Source organism: Chiloscyllium plagiosum, unplaced genomic scaffold (assembly GCF_037043375.1).
Source record: "Chiloscyllium plagiosum isolate Xiang-an unplaced genomic scaffold, Cpla_swu_hap1 HiC_scaffold_20, whole genome shotgun sequence".
NCBI classification, from domain to species: domain Eukaryota; kingdom Metazoa; phylum Chordata; class Chondrichthyes; order Orectolobiformes; family Hemiscylliidae; genus Chiloscyllium; species Chiloscyllium plagiosum.
The window spans coordinates 8,831,840-8,853,883 of NW_028270158.1; the positions used below are offsets into that span (position 1 = coordinate 8,831,840).

The 22,044-nt window shown below is 41.2% G+C and overlaps 1 protein-coding gene across 1 annotated transcript in view; it reads left to right on the forward strand.

The window, feature by feature from the left end:
* Positions 1-22,044, forward strand: part of LOC122560873 (tudor domain-containing protein 5-like) — a 44,172-nt gene that overhangs the window by 13,657 nt on the left and 8,471 nt on the right. The window contains exons 6-15 of the mRNA XM_043712067.2: positions 6,370-6,426; positions 7,327-7,480; positions 9,366-9,490; positions 10,929-11,131; positions 12,515-12,727; positions 13,413-13,479; positions 15,064-15,264; positions 15,710-15,892; positions 18,871-19,041; positions 20,206-20,362. Of these exons, the coding sequence (XP_043568002.2) occupies positions 6,370-6,426; positions 7,327-7,480; positions 9,366-9,490; positions 10,929-11,131; positions 12,515-12,727; positions 13,413-13,479; positions 15,064-15,264; positions 15,710-15,892; positions 18,871-19,041; positions 20,206-20,362 (1,531 nt within the window). The remainder of the gene's footprint in view (positions 1-6,369; positions 6,427-7,326; positions 7,481-9,365; positions 9,491-10,928; positions 11,132-12,514; positions 12,728-13,412; positions 13,480-15,063; positions 15,265-15,709; positions 15,893-18,870; positions 19,042-20,205; positions 20,363-22,044) is intronic.

Consider the following 22,044-nt stretch of genomic DNA (forward strand, 5'->3'; position numbering starts at 1 on the left):
CAGCCAAATGTCCCTGTATCCCATACCTTGTGACTTATGAATGAGATGGAGAACCTTATCAAATGCCTTGCTGAAATCCATATACACCACATCCACTGCTCGACCTTTGTCGACCTGTTTCGTCACCTCCTCAAAGAACGCAATAAGATTTGTGAGGCATGACCTGCCCCTCTCAAAGCCGTGCTGACTGCCTCTAATCACACCATGCTTTTCCAAATAGTCATAAATCCTATCCCTCAGAATTCTTTCCAAAACTTTGCTGACCGCAGATGTAAGACTGACTGGTCTGTAATTGCCAGGGATTTCCCTATTCCACTTCTTGAAAAGAGGAACAACATTCGCCTCTCTCCAATCCTCCGGTATGATTCCTGTGGAGAGTGAGGAGGCAAAGATCTTTGCCAGCAGCTTAGCAACCTCCTTTCTCGCTTCCTGGAGCAGCCTAGGATAAATCTGGTCTGGCCCTGGGGACTTATCAGTCTTAATGTTTGCCACAATTTCCAGCACATCAACTTCATCAATCTTGATCTGGCCAAGCCTGTTACCCAGCTCCCCAAAGTTCTCACTTACACAAGGTCCCTTTCCTTAGTGAAAACCGAAAAAAAAAGCTGGGCGGCACGGTGGCACAGTGGTTAGCACTGCTGCCTCACAGCGCCAGAGGCCCGGGTTCAATTCCCGCCTCAGGCGACTGACTGTGTGGAGTTTGCACATTCTCCCCATGTCTGCGTGGGTTTCCTCCGGGTGCTCCGGTTTCCTCCCACAGTCCAAAGATGTGCAGGGTCAGGTGAATTGACCATGCTAAATTGCCCATAGTGTTAGGTCAGGGGTAAATGTAGGGGTATGGGTGGGTTACGCTTCGGCGGGTCGGTGTGGACTTGTTGGGCTGAAGGGCCTGTTTCCACACTGTAAAGTAATCTAATCTAATCTCATTTAGGGCTTCCCCTATCTGCTCAGACTCCACGCACATGTTCCCTACGCTATCTCTGACCGGCCCTACCTTCTCCCTGATCATTCTCTTATTCCTCACTTATGAGTCAAATGCCTTTGAGTTCTCCCTAATCCTTCCTGCTAAGCCTTTTTCATGCCCCCTCCTGGCTCTCCTCAGTCCATTTCTGAGCTCCTTTCTAGCAAGCCTCTAAAGCTTTGCTAGATCCTTGCTTCTGCCACCTTACGTAAGCTGCCTGCTTCCTTTTGATGAGAAGCTCCTCTGTTCTCGTCATCCAAGGCTGCTTAATCTTACTCCTCCTTACCTGTCTCAGAGGAACAAATTTGTGCATCGCTCGCAACAACTGCTCATTAAACAGTCTCCATGTGTTTGCTGTGTCCTTTCTGTGGAACAATTGCTCCCAATCTGTACTTCCCAACTGTCTGATAGCATCATAATTTCCTTTTCCTCAATTAAATATCTTCCTTTGGTAAGTGCTCCTTTCCCTCTCCAAGACTATGGTAAATGTGAGGCAGTTGTGGTCACTGTCACCAAAGTGTTCTCCCACCGCGAGATCTGACACCTGTCCTGGCTCATTGCTGAGCATTAAATCCAAAATGACCTCTCTGCTTGTCGGCCTGTCTACATACTGAGTGAGGAAATTCTCCTGAACACACCTGATAAAAACTGCTCCATCCAAACCATCTGCATTAAGGAGGTTCCAGTCAATATTGGGTAAGTTGAAGTCACCCAAAACAACAACCCTGCTACATCTGTATTGTTCCAAAATCTGCCAGCCTGTGAGTTCTTCAATCTCCATACTGCTTATGGGGTCTGTAGAAAACCCCCAATGAGCTGGCTGCTCCCTTGCTGTTTCTAACTTCCACCCATACTGACTCAGTAGACAAACCATCCTCAACAACCTTCATTTCTGTAGCTGTGATGCACTCTCTGAATAGCAATGCTACACCCCTTCCTCTTTTTTACCACCCTCCCTGTTCTTTTTAAACGTTCTAAACCCTGGAACATCTCGCAACCATTCCTGCCCCTGTGAAACCCATGTCTCCCTTATGGCCACAACATCATAGACCCAAGTACTGATCCATGCTGTAAGTTCATCAAGTTTATTTCTGACACTCCTTGCATTAAAGCCGACATACTTTAACTGATCCCTTTGTTCCATCACATGAAAAACCTTCCCAATAGATTCACTACATTCTATCACATCCCCATATCTAATTACCCCTCTCTTAGATATGTTGCTCTGGTTCCCACCCCCCTGCCAAACTAGTTTAAACCCTCCCGAATCGCACAAGCAAATCTCCCACCCAGGACATTTGTGCCCCTCCAATTCAGGTACAACTGTCCTTCATGTACAGGTCAATAGACAATAGGTGCAGGAGTAGGCCATTCTGCCCTTCGAGCCTGCACCACCGTTCAATATGATCATGGCTGATCATCCTTAATCAGTATCCTGTTCCCGCTTTATCTCCATAACCCTTGATTCCACTATCCTTGAGAGCTCTATCCAACTCTTTCTTAAATGAATCCAGAGACTGGGCCTCCACTGCCCTCTGGGGCAGAGCATTCCACACAGCCACCACTCTCTGGGTGAAGAAGTTTCTCCTCATCTTTGTCCTAAATGGTCTGCCCCGTATTTTTAAGCTGTGTCCTCTGGTTCAGCACTCACCCATCAGCGGAAACATGTTTCCTGCCTCCAGAGTGTCCAATCCTTTAATAATCTTATATGTCTCAATCAGATCCTCTCTCAGTCTTCTAAACTCAAGGGTATACAAGCCCAGTTGCTCCAGTCTTTCAGCGTAAGGTAGTCCCGCCGTTCCAGGAATTGACCTTCCCCAGAAGGTATCCCAATGTCTAAGTATCTGAAGCCCCCTCTCCTACACCAGCTGCGCAGCCACGTGTTAAGCTGCACTCGCTGTCTGTTCCTCACCTCACTATCTCGTTGCACGGGGAGCAAACCTGAGATCGCTACTCTACTCGTCCTGCTCTTCAGCTTCCAACCTAGCTCTCTGCAGTCACTTTTCAGATCCTCAGTCCCTTTCCTGGCTATATCATTGGTGCCAATATGTATCATGATTTCTGGCTGCTCATCCTATTCCTTCAGAATCCTGTAAATCTGATCAGCGACATCTTGGATCCTGACACCGGGGAAGCACCATACCTTCCGGGAGTCCCATTCCTGACCACAAAATCTCCTGTCAATCCATCTCACTACTGAGTCCCCTACCACGAGCGTTTTTCTATTCTCCCCCGTTCCCTTCTGAGCCTCAGTGCCAGAGACCTGACAACTATGGCTTTCCCCTGGTCAGCCGCCCCCCCCACCAGCAGTATCCAAAACGGTAAACTTGTTGCTGAGGGAAACGGCCACAGGGGATCACTGCTCTATCTGTTGGTTCCCTTTCCTCCCCTGACTGTAACCCAGCAATCCTTATCCTGTGTCTGAGGAGTGACCACCTCCTTGTACATTCTCTCAATTTCTCCCTCAGCCTCCTGGATGATCCGCAGTTCATCTAGCTCCAGCTGTAGTTCTCTAACTCAGTTTTCGAGGAATTGGAGTTGGGTGCACTTGCCACAGATGTGGTTGGCAGAGACATGTGTCGTGTCTCTCACCTACCACGTTCTCCAGGAGGAACATGCAACTGTCCTATCAGCGAATCTGAAAGCCCACACAGGACTAAACAAGGAAGAGAAGAAAAGAAAAAACAAATGAGTAAACCTGAAAACTTACTGAGTTTACAGACCCTTCCGTAAAGTTAGAGGAGGTGGGTCGGAGGGAAGCCCTCCGGTGTAGGGTCTCCGGTTTTAGATCTCACCCACTTAAAAACTTCCCAGCAGCCCTTGTTTCTCTCCACCCTCTCTCCTTGCCACTTTGTTCAAAATGGAGGCCCGACTCTTGGGCTAAGTTTCTTTTCAAGTGGGAAAAACTGACTTACCGGGCAGCCCTCGTTTCTCTCTGCCCTTTCTTCTTCCCACCTACTCGTGCATTTGTCCAGATGTACCTTAAATGAATCTACCGTGCCTGCCTCTACTACCACTGCCGGCAACGTGTTCCAGGCACCTACCACCCTCTGTTAAAATACTTTGCATGTGTATACCCCTTAAACTTTTCATCTTTCACCTTGAATGCATGACCTTTCGTTATTGAATCCCTCACCTTGGGAAAAAGCTTATCTCTATCCACCCTGTCTATACCCTTCATGATTTTGTAAACCTCAATCAGGTCCCCCTCAATCTCCTTTTTTTTCGAATGAAAACAATCCTAACCTACTCAACCTCTCTTCGTAGCTAGCACCTTCCATACCAGGCAACATCCTCGTAAATCTTCTCTGCACCCTCTCCAAAGGGTCCACATCCTTTTGGTAATGTGGCGACTAGAACTGTACACAGTATTCTAAACGCAGCCCGACCAAAGTCTTGTACAATTTTAACATGACCTGCCAGTTGTTATACTCAATACCCCATCCAATGAAGGCAAGCGTACCATATGCCTTCTTGACCACTCTATCCCCCTGTGCAGGGTACAATGGACCTGAACTCCCAGATCTCTCTGCTCATCAACTTTACCCAAGGCTTTTCCATTTACAGTATAGTTGGCTCTAGAATTAGATCTTCCAAAATGCATCAACTCACATTTTCCTGGATTGAACTCCATCTGCCACTTCTCTGCCCAACTCTCCAGTCTATCTATATTCTCCTGTATTCTTTGACAGTCCCCTATGCTTTCTGCTACTCCACCAATCTCCATAAAGTTAGAGGAGGTGGTTCTGATCAGACCAATAATGCCCTCTTCCAGATCATTTATGCATAATACAAACAATAGTAGCCCCAGCACCGATTCCTGTGGAACACCACTTGTCACCTTTCTCCATTTCAAGAAACCCCCTTCAACTACTACTCTCTGTCTCCTGTTGCTCAACCAGTTCTTTATCTACCTAGCTAGAACACCCTGCACACCATGTGACTTCACTTTCTCCATTAAGTTTACCATGGGGAACCTTATCAAATGCCTTACTAAAGTCCATGTAGATGACATCAACAGCCCTTCCTTCATCTACCAACTTGGTCACTTCCTCAAAGAACTCTATTAAGTTGGTAAGGCAGGATCTCCCCCACACAAAACCATGTTGCCTATCACTGGTACGCCCATTCTTTTCAAATATAAATAGATTTTATCCCTCAGTACGTTCTGTAGCAACTTTCCCACCACTGACATCAGGCTCACAGGTCTGTAGTTACCTGGAATATCCCTACTGCCCTTCTTGTACAGGGGGGGCAACATTCCTCCAGTCCTGTGGCACCTCACCTGCTATAAAGATATCTGTCAGGACCCCAGCTATTTCCTCTCTTGCCTCCCACAGCCTGGGATAGATCCCATCTGTTCGTGGGGGTTTGTCGACCTTAACATCCTTTAGCCTACCCAACACATCTTCCTTCCTTATGTCAACGTGATCCAGAGTAAACAAACTTCTATCTCTAATCGCAACATTTATCATGTCCCTCTCCTCAGTGAACACTGATGCAAAGTAATCATTGCGAATCTCACCCTTTTTCTCAGGTTCGACACACAACCTTCCTTTGTTATTCTTTAGTGGACCAACCCTTTCTCTAGTTACCTTCTTGCTTCAGTTAATTTTCACCAATATGAATATTTGAAGAACTAGGCTTTTCAGAATGCCCTGGATTAGAAAGTTTAATCAGAGTACTCAAGCTTTCAAAATACTCCCAAGAGTGCACTATGTATTTCCACTTAATGAATGTTGCATTGTGATTCCTTTAGAATAGAATATAAATCACAGGATGTAATATTGAGCCTGTTGGCGCTTAGTATTCCATGTGGTACATTTGAGGACTTTGTTGTGCATTTCTAATTGCCATATTGCAGAAAGAACACTGGAAAATCGATCATTTATGCCAAACATCAGACACTTGATTATACAGAGACCATAGAAACTGAGGTAGGTTGCAGTAAAGAAGAAATCTTGGTGGTAACCAAGGTCCTTAAGGGTAATAGCTGTTTGAACCCTGATAAGTTGTTTACCTTTGCACTGAGACGCACGTGAGAAGGTGTGTGGACATTAGAAAGCTATTTCATGGGGAGTAAATGTTTAGAATGGTCTGCCCAGGCAAATGAAGGTTTGAGGATGTTAATTTTAAGACTCATTTGACTTAAGTGCAGCCTGGTGTGTCTCTGTCCTGTCCTGTCATTAATTGGTTTTGATATGCCTCACTTCCTTGAGCGGTTTTTTTTTAGATAGAACTATAACTGATGTGAAATTTTGAATGATGTGTAGAGATCAACAGCCACAAGCTTAACTGACTTCAGATTAGTTTAGCTACAATTTAGGAATAAAAAGCTTTTAAAAGTATACTGTTAGTTTAGCCCCACATATAGTATCTAATTTCATCTATTTTTATGTCTAATTTAGACAGTAGCACAACGACCTGATGGGTTATTGGCGTCCAAACTCCCTACAGAATTCAAGGTAACTCCGGGAGTCATAAATATGTGCAAGCAAACCATACATCTGTGCACAGGTACAAGAGCCACGGCTATTGGGGTGGATTAGCTAGTTCTTCCAGTGAAGCATATTAGAATTTTTAAAAGTGATAGTTGAGAAGATTGCTTGGATAAGAATAACATTTTTTGTCCTTCATTCCATGTTAAATAATGTTGGATTGCAGCTGAATTGAATTTTTGAAGTATACTTGCTTTTAAATGGGTTTCAGAAGATTGGAAAAGAACAGAGAGATGTCTGTGGAATAAAATTGTCTTTGATTTTGGAGCTGAGGAGAAATTCTTCTGAGAGTTTGCCAATCTGAAACCTGCCTGGCACCTCACTTGCTGGTGTGAGTTAGCTGAAATTTTAATGGGAATGTACCAATGTAAGGTGATGTAAAATGCTGCATGAAATTTTACAAATGAACAAATCATAATAATTTTGCTGTTTATTTCCCCTACTATTCTACCAGATGTTAATTGTTTATCACCTGGATCACCAAGTTTAATACTGTTACGAAGAAAGTCTGAATTAGCCTTCTGATTCTAGAACATAGAGCATAGAACATAGAACAATACAGTGCAGATGTTGCGCCGACCTGTGAACTATTCTCAGCTCGTCCCCCTACACTAACCCAAAATCATCCATGTGCTTATTCTATGTATGGAAGATGGAAAAATTCAACATTAAAGACTACTCCAATGTATAAATTTAATGTGCAAGGGGTGAGATAAGGAGCACCTATGGGGCTGAATCTAATTGCTGATTGAATATTTATTGGGAACCCACAATGTGGTTTGTATCCTGTTTAGTATCTAGTGTGTAAACAGTTACAAATAATAGGGAATGTCTTAATCTGAAATCTGTGGTTTTCTTGATTTGCAGAATATTTTTGGAATGGAACTTCCCTTGAAAGAATTGGGCTTCTATAGTGTGACTGAACTTGTTGGTGCATTAAGTGATACCCTCCATGTGGAGCGTGACTCTGTCAATCAGGATTGGCTAGTCTTTGACATCCGACACCACAAGTTGCTTCAAAGTAAAAGACTAATAAAGTACTGTTTTGTTTGTGTTCAGTTATAAGATAGCCACCTTTCAGCAAAACTATATCCCAGAAATTGTCTAAGGATTCTTGTGAGCATATTCATTGTTCTAAATTCCTACAGATTTATTGTTTTTTTCATAAATATTAAAATGTTTATGTATTCTTCTCTAACCTTTTTAGCATAGGCTTTTAGAATGTAACATTTGAAACACCCTGGGACTGGTATTAATAGACGTGTGAAAGCATTACAGTGTGACAAGGGGTAGGATTTCCCTTCCTATATCACCTTCATACTCGTGGGAGATGTTGGATCTTTTGATGGAAATGTGTTGCTGGAAAAGCGCAGCAGGTCAGGGAGCATCTAGGGAACAGGAGAATCGACGTTTCGGGCATTAGCCCTTCTTCCTGAAGAAGGGCTAATGCCCGAAACGTCGATTCTCCTGTTCCCTAGATGCTGCCTGACCTGCTGCGCTTTTCCAGCAACACATTTCCATCTCTGATCTCCAGCATCTGCAGACCTCACTTTCTCCTCCATGTTGGATCTTTTGTTTGGTATTACCTTATAGTTGCGGTGTTGATAGTGATTTAGTGTTATTCTGCCAACTGTAAGGCTCCAAATTACTTGTCTGGGCAATTTTAGTTGAGTGCCTTGTGGGTCTGTGCCTGTGGCAAAATGTCATATTCAATTAGGAATGTTGCACCAAAGTTCTAAGTATGTGGGAATGGAAAACAATTAATCACACTGTAATATCTTGGGCTAATCTTAAATTGACATTCAAACATCCTGTTGGAAAGGAAGTGGGGGTGGGGGTTGTTACTGCAGTTACAAAGAGGATAGTGGAATTGAGACCACGGGCAGATCACAAGAATAGGAATGGATCGTTCAACCCATCTGGCTGCGTGGCCATTCTAGATCTGTTCATTTCCTGTCATTTTCCCCACAAGATCTCATAATGCTGTTCATCTCCAGAAATCTCTCAGTTGAACCTGCCCAGTGATTGACATGCCCCAGCCCTCTGGAATAAAGAATTCCAAAGATTCAACATCCTCTGAAAGAAGTTGTTAGTCCACATCCCTGCCCCTTATACTGAGGAGATGACCCATGGTTTTCAAGTCACGAGGCAGAGGAAATATCTATGTCTATCCTGTCATGCCCTGTAAGGGTTTTGTAAAGTTATTGAATAGTGGACAAGGCTTCAAAGATCAGATGGCCTACTCTTCTTATTCGGAAGTAATATGCATGATCCGAATTGAGTGGTGATCCGTTGGGTTCATCCCATTGTTCGAACATTGTTGTATCCTCCAGCTCTGTCTGGTCATCCCTGTTGTAACCTGTAATCATGAAGTCTACCATTATGAAATGCAAACAATGCTGGAGAAACCCATTGAACTTGGCAGCATCTATGGAAAGACAATTGAACTATTTCGAGTCCAATATAAATTTCCAAAAGACTCATACTGGACTTGAAACGTTAACTCTGTTTTACCTCTCCAAAGATGCTGACGAGTCTGATGGGTTTCTGCACTTTGTTTGTATTCACACCTAATTAAAGTTCATTTGATCTCCCCCTTTGAAACTGATATGTTACTTGCTTCTGAGTAACCTTTTGTCTGAGCTAAATCAACCTGGTGGAGCTATCTTCAATCTATACCTTTTCTCAATATATTAATTTAATTTCATTTTGTATTTTTGAATGCTGGGACATACCCATGTCCTAGTCTGGGTGCCAGCATTGCGCACACTGCTGCAAGTGGAGCTGCAATATTTATAAAACAGCAGATATGCCATATGAGATTAGTATTAAAAAATATTTTTAGTTTTTTTGAATACAAGCATTCAATGTTTTTTAAAAAGATGGTATATTTTATCCTTTTCTAGAGGAACCTGAACCACAACTCAACAAAATCAATGCGTTGCTGTCTGCAGACCAGGAACGAGCAATTCTTGCAGACACCCAGGACTCTGAAAAGAATTTCAATCTTAAAACAATTAACGAGGAAACGGTGAGGATTTAAAGTCTTTTTTAAATGAAATTTTATTTCAGCTACTTATTTTTATTATTCAATTTTTAATGCCCCTTCTCTAATCCAATGTTGGGGATTTCTTGCAAGGGTTGCAACAAATGCTGTTTGTCCCTGATGTCGCCGTTTTGATGTTGTTAATTCATGCTCAAGTATGTTGGCAAATTAATTAGTCAATGTGGAAATGTAAAGTGGATGTTGTAGTCAGTGCGGCTTGAATGTAAGAGTTATATAATTGATGAAGCTTCTAGGGTGGAGGATTTCAAAGTGGGTTGTTAGTTGGAAATTTCCTTACAGACTGGCGAGTACAGGTTAAAAAGCACAATACTGCCTGTCAAAGATTTAATTTTAAAACTCAATTTAAATTCTGTAGAAAGTCTCCATTGTTTCAAATGCTTCTCTTACAGGTAATTTTAGAGAAAAGAGCTGTCAGGAAGAGGGAATGGGAGATTGAGGAATGCAAGGTGACGACAGTGCTAAGGCAGTAGTCTTTTTTTAAAAGAAGCTGCTGGCGGAAAGTCGGGGTATGAGGATTCTGCTATCTAATTGCAGTGGAGTGGAGCTCAGTGCCTATTTTCTGAGTTGTAATACGCAGCATCAAATATATGCTCAGGAAGTTACAGCATTTGGGAGATCGATTAGTCTTCTTCAGGAGTGGATAGGAGGATAGAAACTCAGTCCTCTGCTGTTAAGGCTTTTGGCAATAAATTGAAAGGTCCAATGAATCTTGGCATCCAGTCCTTTACACAGATCATTTTGGCTGAACATCTACCAGGGTTCAGGCATTCCATCTGGTGGCACATCAACCAGGTGTATGTGGCAAATTTGGAAGGGAAGCTGAGGATCTTCCTTCTGGAATGTATATGTGTCAATTCGTACCTCTCCACTGCTCAGTATATGTATATATGTAGCTGTCTGTTGATGGTTCTTACCTCTCCCAAAGCCTTCTGTTCTTCTTATCACTACTCAACGGTTAGCACTGCTACCTCTCCGCTCCAGGTACCTGGGTTTGATTCCACACTCTGGTAACTGTCTGTCTGTGTGGAGGTTGCATGTACTTCCTGTGTCAATGTGGGTTTCCCTGGGTACCCTGGTTTCCCATAGTGTCCAGAGATGTACAGGCTAGGTGGGATAGCCATGTGCAATGCGTGGTTACAGGAGTAGGGTAGGGGGTGGGATGCTCTTTAGAGGGTCAGTGTGGACTCAGTGGGTTGAATGGCCTTCTTCCACACTATAGGGATTCTGTGATCTAGAATGATAAGTAAATACACGGCTAAGCATCACCTGCAGTTATCCTCCAAGCCACTCCCCATCCAGTTAAAGATGAATATTTTGCTAGAATGGGGCAAAATCTATGAAAATTAGTCCACAAAATGATGAGAATAAGCCTTGGTTCACAGTTTGTTGTCCTATTATACAGGTTGCAAAGAGATCATACCCTCCAGAAATTGAGATTCCACCAGATGCCATACAGGATGGAAATCTCTACAAGCTACCACAGCTCGAGGAAAATTCCTTTGTCTGTGTGTTTGTAGAAAGCGTGACTTCACCCAGCCAGTTTTATATTCGTTTGTATGGGGATTTCACCTCAATGATGCTTGAAGATCTGATGATTGAGATGAGGTACAGACTTGATAATCCATTGGGCTGGATTTTACCACAGACTTCAGGACTGCGATGTTGAAACCAAAAGGGGGCCTCAAGCCTGTACTTGCCAGCAGTGATAACTGCATCTGCAATTTTTTTGTTTCTGGCCACTGCCACATTGTTGTCTTAATAAGTAGAGTGGGTAAGGCCTCTGCTGCAAACCCAGTCAGACAGATGGCAACTTTGGAGTCCCACGGAGAGAACTCGGCACTACTGCAGTATGTTGATTGCCACAATGGTGTCTAATCGTTGAGCTGTAAAGCATTGTGAAAATGAACAATCTCGCCTGGCAAGTCCAGACAGGATTCTCCCCTTGTGGTTTTGTGTTTGTGGCACTGTTAGTAGAGTGTGGAAACCCCCTGACTCTAACCCTGCCCACTTGTTGCATAGACACCACCTTGGTTGAATGAGTGGCCTTCACACACACTTTGGGGATTAGCTGTACAGGCTGTAAGATGCCAGTAAGGCTGCAAAAATTACCTAATTGGTGCTTTAACAAGCATAAATTGGCTGCTTGCTCTACAGAGACAGAAAGCCAATAACATATGTTTTTGTTCTTATGTTAACCTAAGATAGAAATAGTAACTGTAAATTATCCCTTTAACTCCCCACTTTAATGATAAGGTTGTCATTGACTTTCTGAACCATAATTAAAATGCAAGAGTCAACTGCTGCGAGTACAGGGACACCATGACTGGGGAATAATTTTTTTAATCTTGTTCCTGGATGAATCATTGAGGAATATTGGAAAAGGAGTCCAGAGTTACGATGTTTTTTTTCCCTGTGTCAAAGTAGGGAAGCGCTTACTGCATTAACTGGTTGCTTTCTGGTAGATCCTGTGATGTTTGTTCCCTTTGTGCAACCAAACTTAGGGAATACTGGGTCCAAATCTAGTGCTTTAATTTTGACTTTTGGTAAAGGGTAAATGGCAATGAATTGAGGTGGTTATAGTGCAAATCTGAATTGGTGACCCTGTTTTACCAAAGCAAGTGTTTGTCATCCCTGATTTGCAAATACATTTTTTACGGTTGAACAATACATATTAAAACATGAAGGCCACTCCTTTGCTTTGGAGAGGGCCAAATGATTGAACAATCCTTTTGTGTTTCATGTAGCTGTTTTCCAAGCTCTTCCTACCATTGTTACCTACAAGGAATGTAAGAGGAGAACTCAACAGTATTCTAATCATAAACAGACTAGACTCTAGCTTTTTTATTAACAAAAGTTCGTGGTTGAGTAGATCTTGAATTTGTGAATGCATATAACGTTCAAACCAAGTGGGACTGGAAATTCCAAGAATTATCATTCTAAACAAGACATTGTTGGGCTATGTATTAATTGTTGTTTTACCCTTTTCAGACGTTGCTATTCCTATGAGGAGGTCTCTGAACGCTACATGATGCCAGATTCATTTATCCAACCAAGACAAGTGTGTTGTGTGCGGAACCCTGACGATGTGTGGTGGTATCGTGTCATTATCCATAGGGTGCTGGATGAAAAACTAGTGGAGGTGTACTATGTTGACTTCGGAGATGTTTCACCCGTGGAAAGATCTCGACTAAGATTTCTCAAGTAAGCATTCTTTTTATGTGGTTTACCCTGTCCCGCATCTAGTTTGGGTTCTGCCTATCTCTGGTCTGGATGATTTGAGAAATCTAGTTTTATGTTAGGGAATGAGGCTGCATGCACGTTTGAAGTAGGTCATCTCACCCTGCAGTAATCTGGCTCGGGAGTGTTCATGTTGAGTATCCACTGCCCAACATGATCCATGAGCAGTAGGAACCATCGTTTGTAGAGAACAAAATCAATGGAAAAGTTTAATACAAATTCATAAATCTCCATGTATGTAAAACATAAATAAGGAGCAGGAGTAGTCTGTTCAACCCTTCAGATGTGCCTGCCATTCAACAAGGTTATAGCTGATCAGATTGTGGCCTGAACTTCACATTTCTGCCTAAACCCTAAACACTTTGACTTAGTTGTTAGTCGGATCTTAAAGCTGTGTCATTGTGATTCAGAAAGGTGTAGCTTTGCTTGAACCTGACCTCAGTGTATGGCTCCAGAAACTATGTACTGAAGTAACCTTCCGTCAGTGAATTCGGACAATGTGGACGTGAGCTGCATCTGACATTTGTAAATCATATACCAGAGCTTACAAACATAAGTGGTATTTTGTGATTTCAAAGGTTTTCTCAAACTAAGGCCTGAGATACATACCTATAAAGATTCATAAATTGTTTCTCTTGTTTTCTTTTAGATGTTGTCATTCAAAGCTTCCTGCCCAAGGGATTCCATCAACACTTATGTGGCTACAACCAACTGAGGTAGGGCAAAAGGCCAATGTTACTTGACTCAACTTTGCTGATGTTTTAAAATTGAAACCCACTGAAATTTCTCTTGAACTAGTTATGGTAGGCTTTATTTAAAGGCAAGTTTTCTAATTTATGTATCACTAGTTTAATTCCAATTGCAAATTTCCATGGCAGATTAAGTCAAAAATCTAATTTTATGCTGAAATTGAAGTCCTTCATTTACCAATTGATTATTCTGTACTTTCCACCACTATCCTAAAAGCTAGGATGCAATGATCACTGTCTTTTAAATGTTCACTCACTGTCATTTGTCACTTACACATTTATGATGGAAAATGGGCATTTATAACTAGTGTGTGTCTACATTAATATTTTTGAATATAGATTTGTTTTAATAGTTCATTTATAGGAATACTTTGCTGATGAAGTATATGCTGTGTTTTTGTGGAGAAACGTTGAATTCTCTTCTGGTATCTTATGTTTATGAATGGTTAGCAGATGCGCCTTTCTAATGATAGGGACATTATTAACATGTAATAAGCTGTTTTTATAACCTTCAACTGCAGTGAAACTATCTTCTGAAAGAAAACTCTGCTGTCATTGCAGAGCAGATTCAATGAGCTGAATGATCTGATCTGCTTCTGCTCCTGCATCTCATCGTCTTGAATTCTCACCCTTGAATTCAGTGATTTCTGTCACCAGTACATGGTCACACATATACTGGCTGTCTTTTTTTTAAATCCTTTCTTTTGGCCAACTCCTTTTGTAAGTCTTCCTTCCTATTTTTTTGTGTTGCTTTACTGTCAGCAGTTGCCTGATGAGCTCTAATGGGGTGGAATGGTGTGGGTACTGCATCTCTTGGGAGGAGCCAGGGTGCACCCATGTTTTTTTTTAAGAAAGATTCCCAAACTCTGGAACTAAACATTTTTGTTGCTTTTGTTTATGGGTCATTTGGACAACATATTCATCCTTTGTTAAATATCACAAAATTCTGCTTATTAGAATTAGCTAGAAAGCACATCAGGATAGATCACCAGTAAATAACAACCCCATGGTGGACATGCCGGCTGAGGAGCATTCGGTAAGGATAGGTGAAAACTTAGCTAGCTGACCACTCTTCCCATCATTCAGGTTCCTTTATCCTGAGCTGTACCTTTTTCATATAGCTCATTCAGGATCAGCTGATCTCTCTGTGCAGCACTCAATCTGCTGAATGAATCCAGGAGAGAAGCGCTGGTGTTGGTACTTGAACAGAGTACAAGTACTCAAAAATGATTTGTCGTCCGACCAATCCCAGCCGTTGACTTACAATTATACGGTGTGTTGTCATATAACATCCTCAAGATGGAACAAAAATATTTGATAACAAAAGCCAATAACTCAAGCTCAAAAGTATTCTTTGAATAATATCACCAGAACAGTAGTTTAGTTATCTGCTGTGTCTTTCTTCATAACATTTTGTCATTCAAATATTTGATAACTGAATAAACGCAAGTCCTTGTTTCAACCAGTTTTATTTCTTTTCTCTAAGATGTGACACCTGTGAAGTGTGATGTAGCATTTCATTGTAGAGATTTAATTCTCCCTTTTTGACAGGATGATTGGAGCATTGCTGCCAAGAATCAATTCCTGAGATTCTGTGGAAAACAACCACTGGTGGCCCTGACATATGGATATGTTGAGGATGTGCTGCATTTGTTCCTTTGTGATACCTCTACAGATGAAGATATTTACATTAATGATGTCCTTAAGAAAGCAGGTCATGCCATGCCATGCCTCTCAAACAATGCCTCTAAGGTACAGTCAAGTGCCAATGTAGCAAGCACATTGCAGTTTACTGTCTTGAAATGTTCCAGGTGTTTGAAGTGGCCCTTTTGAATTCCACTGACCCCTGTGTCATTTCATGTCTGAAGTAGTGATCAGTGGGCTTGATGGATCCGCTTGCTGTTTGGCCCTCTGCTAGGGGAGAGATCTGAGACAGCATTCTGGCTCTTACATATTATCCTTGCCTCAAAATGGCAAAACGGACGTTTTTAGAGCAAACCTTTTTTGCTAGTTTAAGGAAATAACACATTGGAATAAAATATTATGGGTTATGGTACTCATTTTAAAATTAGTAGACAGACTCAAACAAATTTAGAAATTAATGAGCAAGAAAATCCTTGTTACCAGCTTTAAGTGTATCTTCGTTGAGCTCAAATAAGCTGCAGGATGTTTAATTTCTTTCTGGCTTTGACTTTAGGGATTTGGGGACTTCAATCCAGCTGCCCTGTATTTGAAATCAAAGCCAATTTCGATGAAAGAGATATCATCAAAAATTAAGGCATGTCCACCAACCCCACTTGATAGGAAACCCAATTCCACGATAGCAGAGGAGAGCGACAAAAAATCAGACCTCCCAATATATGGAGAGAACAATGAAGAGGTGAGTTAATCTTCATTGTGTTGTTGTGAAATATTGCAATATGATTGTTAAAGTAATAGTCCCTCAAACCAAGTCAAGACCACATCTGTTATTTGGGTTTGAATGCAGAGGGGTAACAGGACCTAGGTAGGGGGTGACCAGAGGAACCAAAGGGGAGAGGATGCTTTTGAGATTAGAGGAGGTGTTAGTGTGATGAGGAGGTAATCTAAAGGCATATGGAAACGTTCAGACCCATATCTGGTGAAGTGACCAGAGAAAGAGAAAAGAGATGGGGAATGGAGGAGAGAGGAATATGGGGAGGAAGGGTTTGATTTGGTTTACTGAGAGCTAAGATTCTTCCATGGGTAGGAAACTGCACTGGATCAGGACCCAATTCCATGTTTGTGTAGGTGCAAACATGGGAGGGTGGTTTTCTTCCTAGATGGGTAATTATAAAGTTATGGGTGGAACTGAGTGTTTTTAGGTAAGAAATATGAGATTTCTCAGCAACAAACCCAAACAAACAGACAAAACACGACCAAAAACCCTGGCCACTCTGCCCTGAGAAATCGGTGGACTGTGTTCATTGGGTACCCATGCTTTTTGAATACACTGTATAGGTGATTTTCCTCTGTGCTCTCCACTCTCCCCTTCATCAAAAACATTTCAGAAATGACAGCCAGACTACTCAGACCCCTTGGATCATGGTAGCCCACAAACCCACCAACGCACCAAAACAGCAGCTAATGAACTTGAAAGACCCTATACAGACAACAAGCAAAACTAATGTCATGTACAAAATACCATGCAAGAACTGTAACAAACACTATATTAGACAACAGGCAGAACACTAGCCACCAAGATGCATGAACATCAACTAGCCACAAAACAACATGACCCTCTCTCACTAGTATCCTTATATACAGACAAGGAAGGACACCACTTTGACCAGGACAACACATCCATCCTCGGACACGCCAAACAGAGAATTGCATGAGAATTCCTAGAAGCATGGCATTCCAACCGGAACTCTATGACCAAACACGTTGACTTGGATCCCATTTACCACCCTCTGAGAAAAAGAACAAGAAATGACACCACCAACCCAAGGAAACCCAAACATATAAATAGAAAGCAGGAAACAACAGCAGTGCTTCATCCAGAGGCTCACTGAAGATATTACCAAGTATGGTAACAAAATGGCTGAAAATGAACCTTCCAGCTCAGCCAGGAAACCTACACCCATTGGTAGTGATCTTTCAAGAATCACTGGAGTTAGAGAGGGTTCCAAAGGTTTGGAAATTAAACAATATAACACCCCTTTCAAGAAGATCTGTCGGCAGAAGACAGAAAATGAATATGTCGGTTAGTCTGACCTCAGTTGTTGGTTGGATTTTAGAGTCCATTATTAAGGACAAGATTGTGTAGTACTTGGAGGGTACATTGAAAATAAGAGGCGCGATGAAACTCCGATGTCCTTGCATACCAGTTACTGCAAGTAAGTGTGCAGGTGCAGCAGTGATGAAAAAGGCAAATGGTATGTTGACCTTCATAGCATGATGATTCAAATACAAGAGCAGGGATGTCTTGCAACAGTTGTACAGGTCATTGGTAAGATCGCATCTACAGTATTGTGTGCAGTTTTGATCTCCTTATCTGAGAAATTATGTTCTGGCTATGGAGGAAGTGAAAGAAAGATTTACTAGACAGATTCCTGGAATGGTGGGTTTGGTGTATGAAGAAAGATTGGATTGGTTAGGACTACATTTGCTGCGGTTTAGAAGAATGTGGAAGGATCTCCTAGAAACCTATAAAATTCTAACAGAGCTTGACAGGGTTGGTACAGCAAAGTTCAGTACTGGGTCCACTTTTGTATTAATAATTTTGGATGAAAGTATGAGGCATGGTTAGTAAGTTTGTGGATGATACCAAAATTGGTGGTATAGTGGACAGCAAAGTAGGTTATCTAAGATTGCAAAGCCTTGATCAATTGGATCAATGGGCTGAGGAATGGCAGATGGAGTTTAATTTGGATAAGTACAAGACATTCCATTTTGGTCAAACAAACAAGGGCAGGACTTATACAATTAATGCTAGGGCCCTGGGTAGTGTTGTATAACAGAGACCTAGGGGTTCAGGTACATAATTCTTTGAAATTTGTGTCACAGATTGACAGGGCGGTTAAGAAGGTGTTTAGCATTGCTCAGACCTTTGTGTGAAGGCTTTAGGATATTATGTTGAGGTTGTTCAGGACACTGGTGAGGCCTCTTTTGGAGTACTGTGTGGAGTTCTGGTCGCCCTGCTACAGGAAGGACATTATTAAATTGGAGCGGGTTCAGAAAAGATTTATCAGAATGTTGCTGGGACTGGAGGGTTTGAGTTATATGGATAGACTGGGACTTCCTTTTACTGTAGTGTAACAGGTTGAGGGGTGATCTTCTAGACGAGTTTATAAGATTGTGAGGGACATAGATAAGGTGAATAGTAAGGTCTTTTCCCTAGAGTGGGGCAAGTTTAAAACTAAGGGGCATGTTTTTAAGGTGAGTGGAGAAAGTTTTTAAAAAGAACATAAGTGGCCACTTTTGAACAGAGGGTGGTTCATGTGTGGAAGGAACTGCCAGAGGATGTGGTGGACACAGGTGCCGTTACAACATTTAAAAGACATTTGGATAAGTGCATGAATGGCAATTTTTGATATGGGCCAAATTCAGGGAAGTGAGACTATTTTAGTTTGGGAACATGGTTGATGTGGACTAATTGAACCAAAGGGTCTGTTTCCATGCTGTATGACTCTATAACTAATCCATCAGGCCTTGACATCTATAATTATCATGTGAAGATGATGTTTCTATTACTCTGTCAGCTTTAATAACGGGACGATTTATTCTATAAAGTTGACCACTCACCACAGTGCCTTAAAATATGTCAATTGCCACCGATTACAGACATATATAATTCTGTACTCACAAACAACTTTTAACAGAGAATTTCTTTCACAGGATTTTGAATCACTAATCTATGACTTGCCATATTTGGAGCCATATTCATTTTGCTCTGTTACTCCAGTTGAAGACAATTGTAAATCTTTGAAGATGTCTGTACTGGGAGTGTCTGAAGAGGTTGAATATAATGAGCTCCCAGCACTAGAGGTGGTGGTGGAGGAAAAGCAAGTAGGTGTTTATCAGAAATTGGAATTGATTACTCTAAATGTGCTAATTGACAACCAACCTGAGCACACTGCTGTATTACAAAATGAGCTAATGATGGCTCAGTGTGGTGTGCCAGTAGAGTTAACTGGTTTCTATTTGTCACAAGGCATTTTACATGCCCAGATGTTAAAAAAACAGATCTTGTAGCCCTGAAGAGTAATTGCAAATTATGTAAAAGTAGAGTTGGAAAAGTCTGCTTCTAACATATGTTAAGAAGTTCTTACTATTTGCCCAAGATGAAACCATTGCAACATTTAAAAGACATCTGGATGGGTATATGAATAGGTAGGGTTTGGAGGGATATGGGCCGGGTGCTGGCAAGTGGGACTAGATTAGGTTGGGATATCTGGTCCGCATGGACGAGTTGGACCGAAGGGTCTGTTTCCATGCTGTACATCTCTATGAAGTTCCAAGGTTTCATTGTCCCTTTCACTGGTTGTTCTGCCTGTGTACTCTCACTGACTGTGAAACCGCTGGAAATCCTGTCCCCCTAGTGTTCATGCCACCAGATTCACAAGTCCCAATCTGCACACCCAACAAATCTGTGTTAAATTAATAATAACAAAGAAAAAGTTATTTTTAATGTATCATTGCTCTAAATTAATGAATATAACCTCCAATAAGTACATCTCCAAAGTGAAATTGAACTGAGTGAAGAACCTATTACGTTTGCAAACATGCCAGAAATTATAGCATATGACCTAACATATTTCGCATGAAGTCGATGATTATTGTACTGCTTGGATTTGAGGAGAAGGTTACTCTTCCCAAAAATTTATCTCTCACAATGTCGGTGGAATTATGTTCCTTAGTTTTCTGTTGGGATGTTTCTTCTAGTTATTTGGATAAGATGAAAGTGCTAGAATTAGGCAGACTTTGAAGACACAAAAGGTCATTTGACTTCACAACCCAAATTCTTCAAACTCAGATGATGCTTTGCATTTCTTATGCCAAAATATTTTAGATTGAGTAATGGTCTGTGTACCTGAAGTGGGTAATAATGCATAACTCTGTAATACAAAACATTTCTTGACACAATGGTTTGAATTACTGTACTTCTTGATGAAGAAGTGATCAAAGTTTACCATATGTTCGTCTTGTTATTGACCGTGTCTGTAATTCTAGCAGGAGCTGTGCTGTGAATCATTGAACAGCATGGATCGTCTGGAAAATTCAGAGAACAAGTTAAAAACACAGGATGAGTTCTATATCTCTATTATTGATACTAAGCATTCTGCAGAGTCAGGTAATGCAGAAATTCCAAGTGTGTATGACAAGTCTGGTGAGTAGAGCAATCTACTATCAAAGTACATTGGAGAATTGGATATTTCTGAACTGAGCAGTGTTCTTTATTTGAGAGATGAAATATTACAACTGTGTATTGTTTTATAGAATTTAACGATTGTGGGGCTCAGCTATCTTGGAAATAATACAATGTGTGGGAGAGGACTGATCATCAGCAAGATAAAATCAGCAGTACTGAATGCTGTGCAATCATAACATTTTGTAATAATTTTTAGCTTCACAATTGGCTTTGCAACCCTCCCAACTTGGCTGAGTTGGTAAAGGCACTGGAAAATATGGCAGTGGGCCATAATAGATGAGAACATGCATGTTAAATTCCTGGTGTGCTGCCAAGTTGTCTGATCTGAACTGGAATTACGGTAGAAGTACCAGAGCTTGATTTTGATATGCTTGTAATATAAAGGATAATAATTGATCCTGTTTCTGCCTGCTATATAAAGGTATCATAAAGATTATGCATAGAGATTTTGAATAAGGTCTGCCTTGGTAGTGATCATCACGTCATTAGAGGCATAGAATTATACAGCACAGAAACAGGCCCTTCGGTCCAATCAAATATAATCCCAAGCTAAATTCATCCCATCTGCCAGCTCCTGGCCCGTATCCCTCCAAACCTTTCCTATTCATGTACCTATCCAAATGTCTGTTAAACATTGTAATTGTACCCACATCCATCACTTCCTCAAGAAGTTCATTCCATATGCAAACCACCTTCTAACATTTTATTTGTTCCTCAGGTCGTCTTTTAAATCTTTCTCATCTCACCTTAAAAATGTCTCCCCAAGCCTTGAAATACCCCTCCTAGGGAAAAGACAACTATCATCAACTCTATCTATATTCCTCATTATTTATAAACTTCTATACCTCTCAACCTCCTACACGCCAATGACAAAAGTCCCAGCCTATCCAGCGTTTCTTTACAATTTATAGCTTCCACATCTTGGGAAATACGGTCTATGCATATGAGATTTGCATATGAGGATCAACCACTTGGGCTGGGTTTTGTAGCACACTTAGTGACAGTTGAACAATACTGCCAAATGGTTGGAAAATAAAGAAAATGAAAGATTTGTAAAGCAAAATATTTCTGCAGAAAGATTTTAATTTTACAATTAATGATTTTGCAGATTATTTAGTAAAAGTTTTTTCATATTCTATTGAAAATAGTACTGGAGCTAGGTTTGCATTTAGTTATGCAATTCTTAATTTGTAATGTTCAGTAATAAAACTCCTCTCTACAGATCCTGCAATACGCTTCCTTTACAGAGAAAAATTGAATTCTGATGAGAGATTATTGCCTTTTCAAATTCTTACTGGTCTTTTCAAAATATGTAATATAGTCTGTATTAGAGAGGCATTATTTATTTTCTTGTACAGGTGTCAAGTCAAATTTTTAATTTGCTTTTCAAGGAGGCGGTTGTGATACTGGTATTTTGTGTAAAACATTGCACTGCTGTCTTGTCAATACAGCTTGAGTTATTCGGGAAAAATATTTGGATGGCAAGCACAAGTTAAAACTGGCATTTTTATTTAGTGTTAAAACTGGCAAAATTATTTGAAATTTACAGCTTATCTTGGTCAGGCTGGTTGCCTAGCTCCTCTTGCCTGGCTCCTGAACAATAAATGGCTCAAGAGGAGTTTGCTGCTCTCATCAACGTA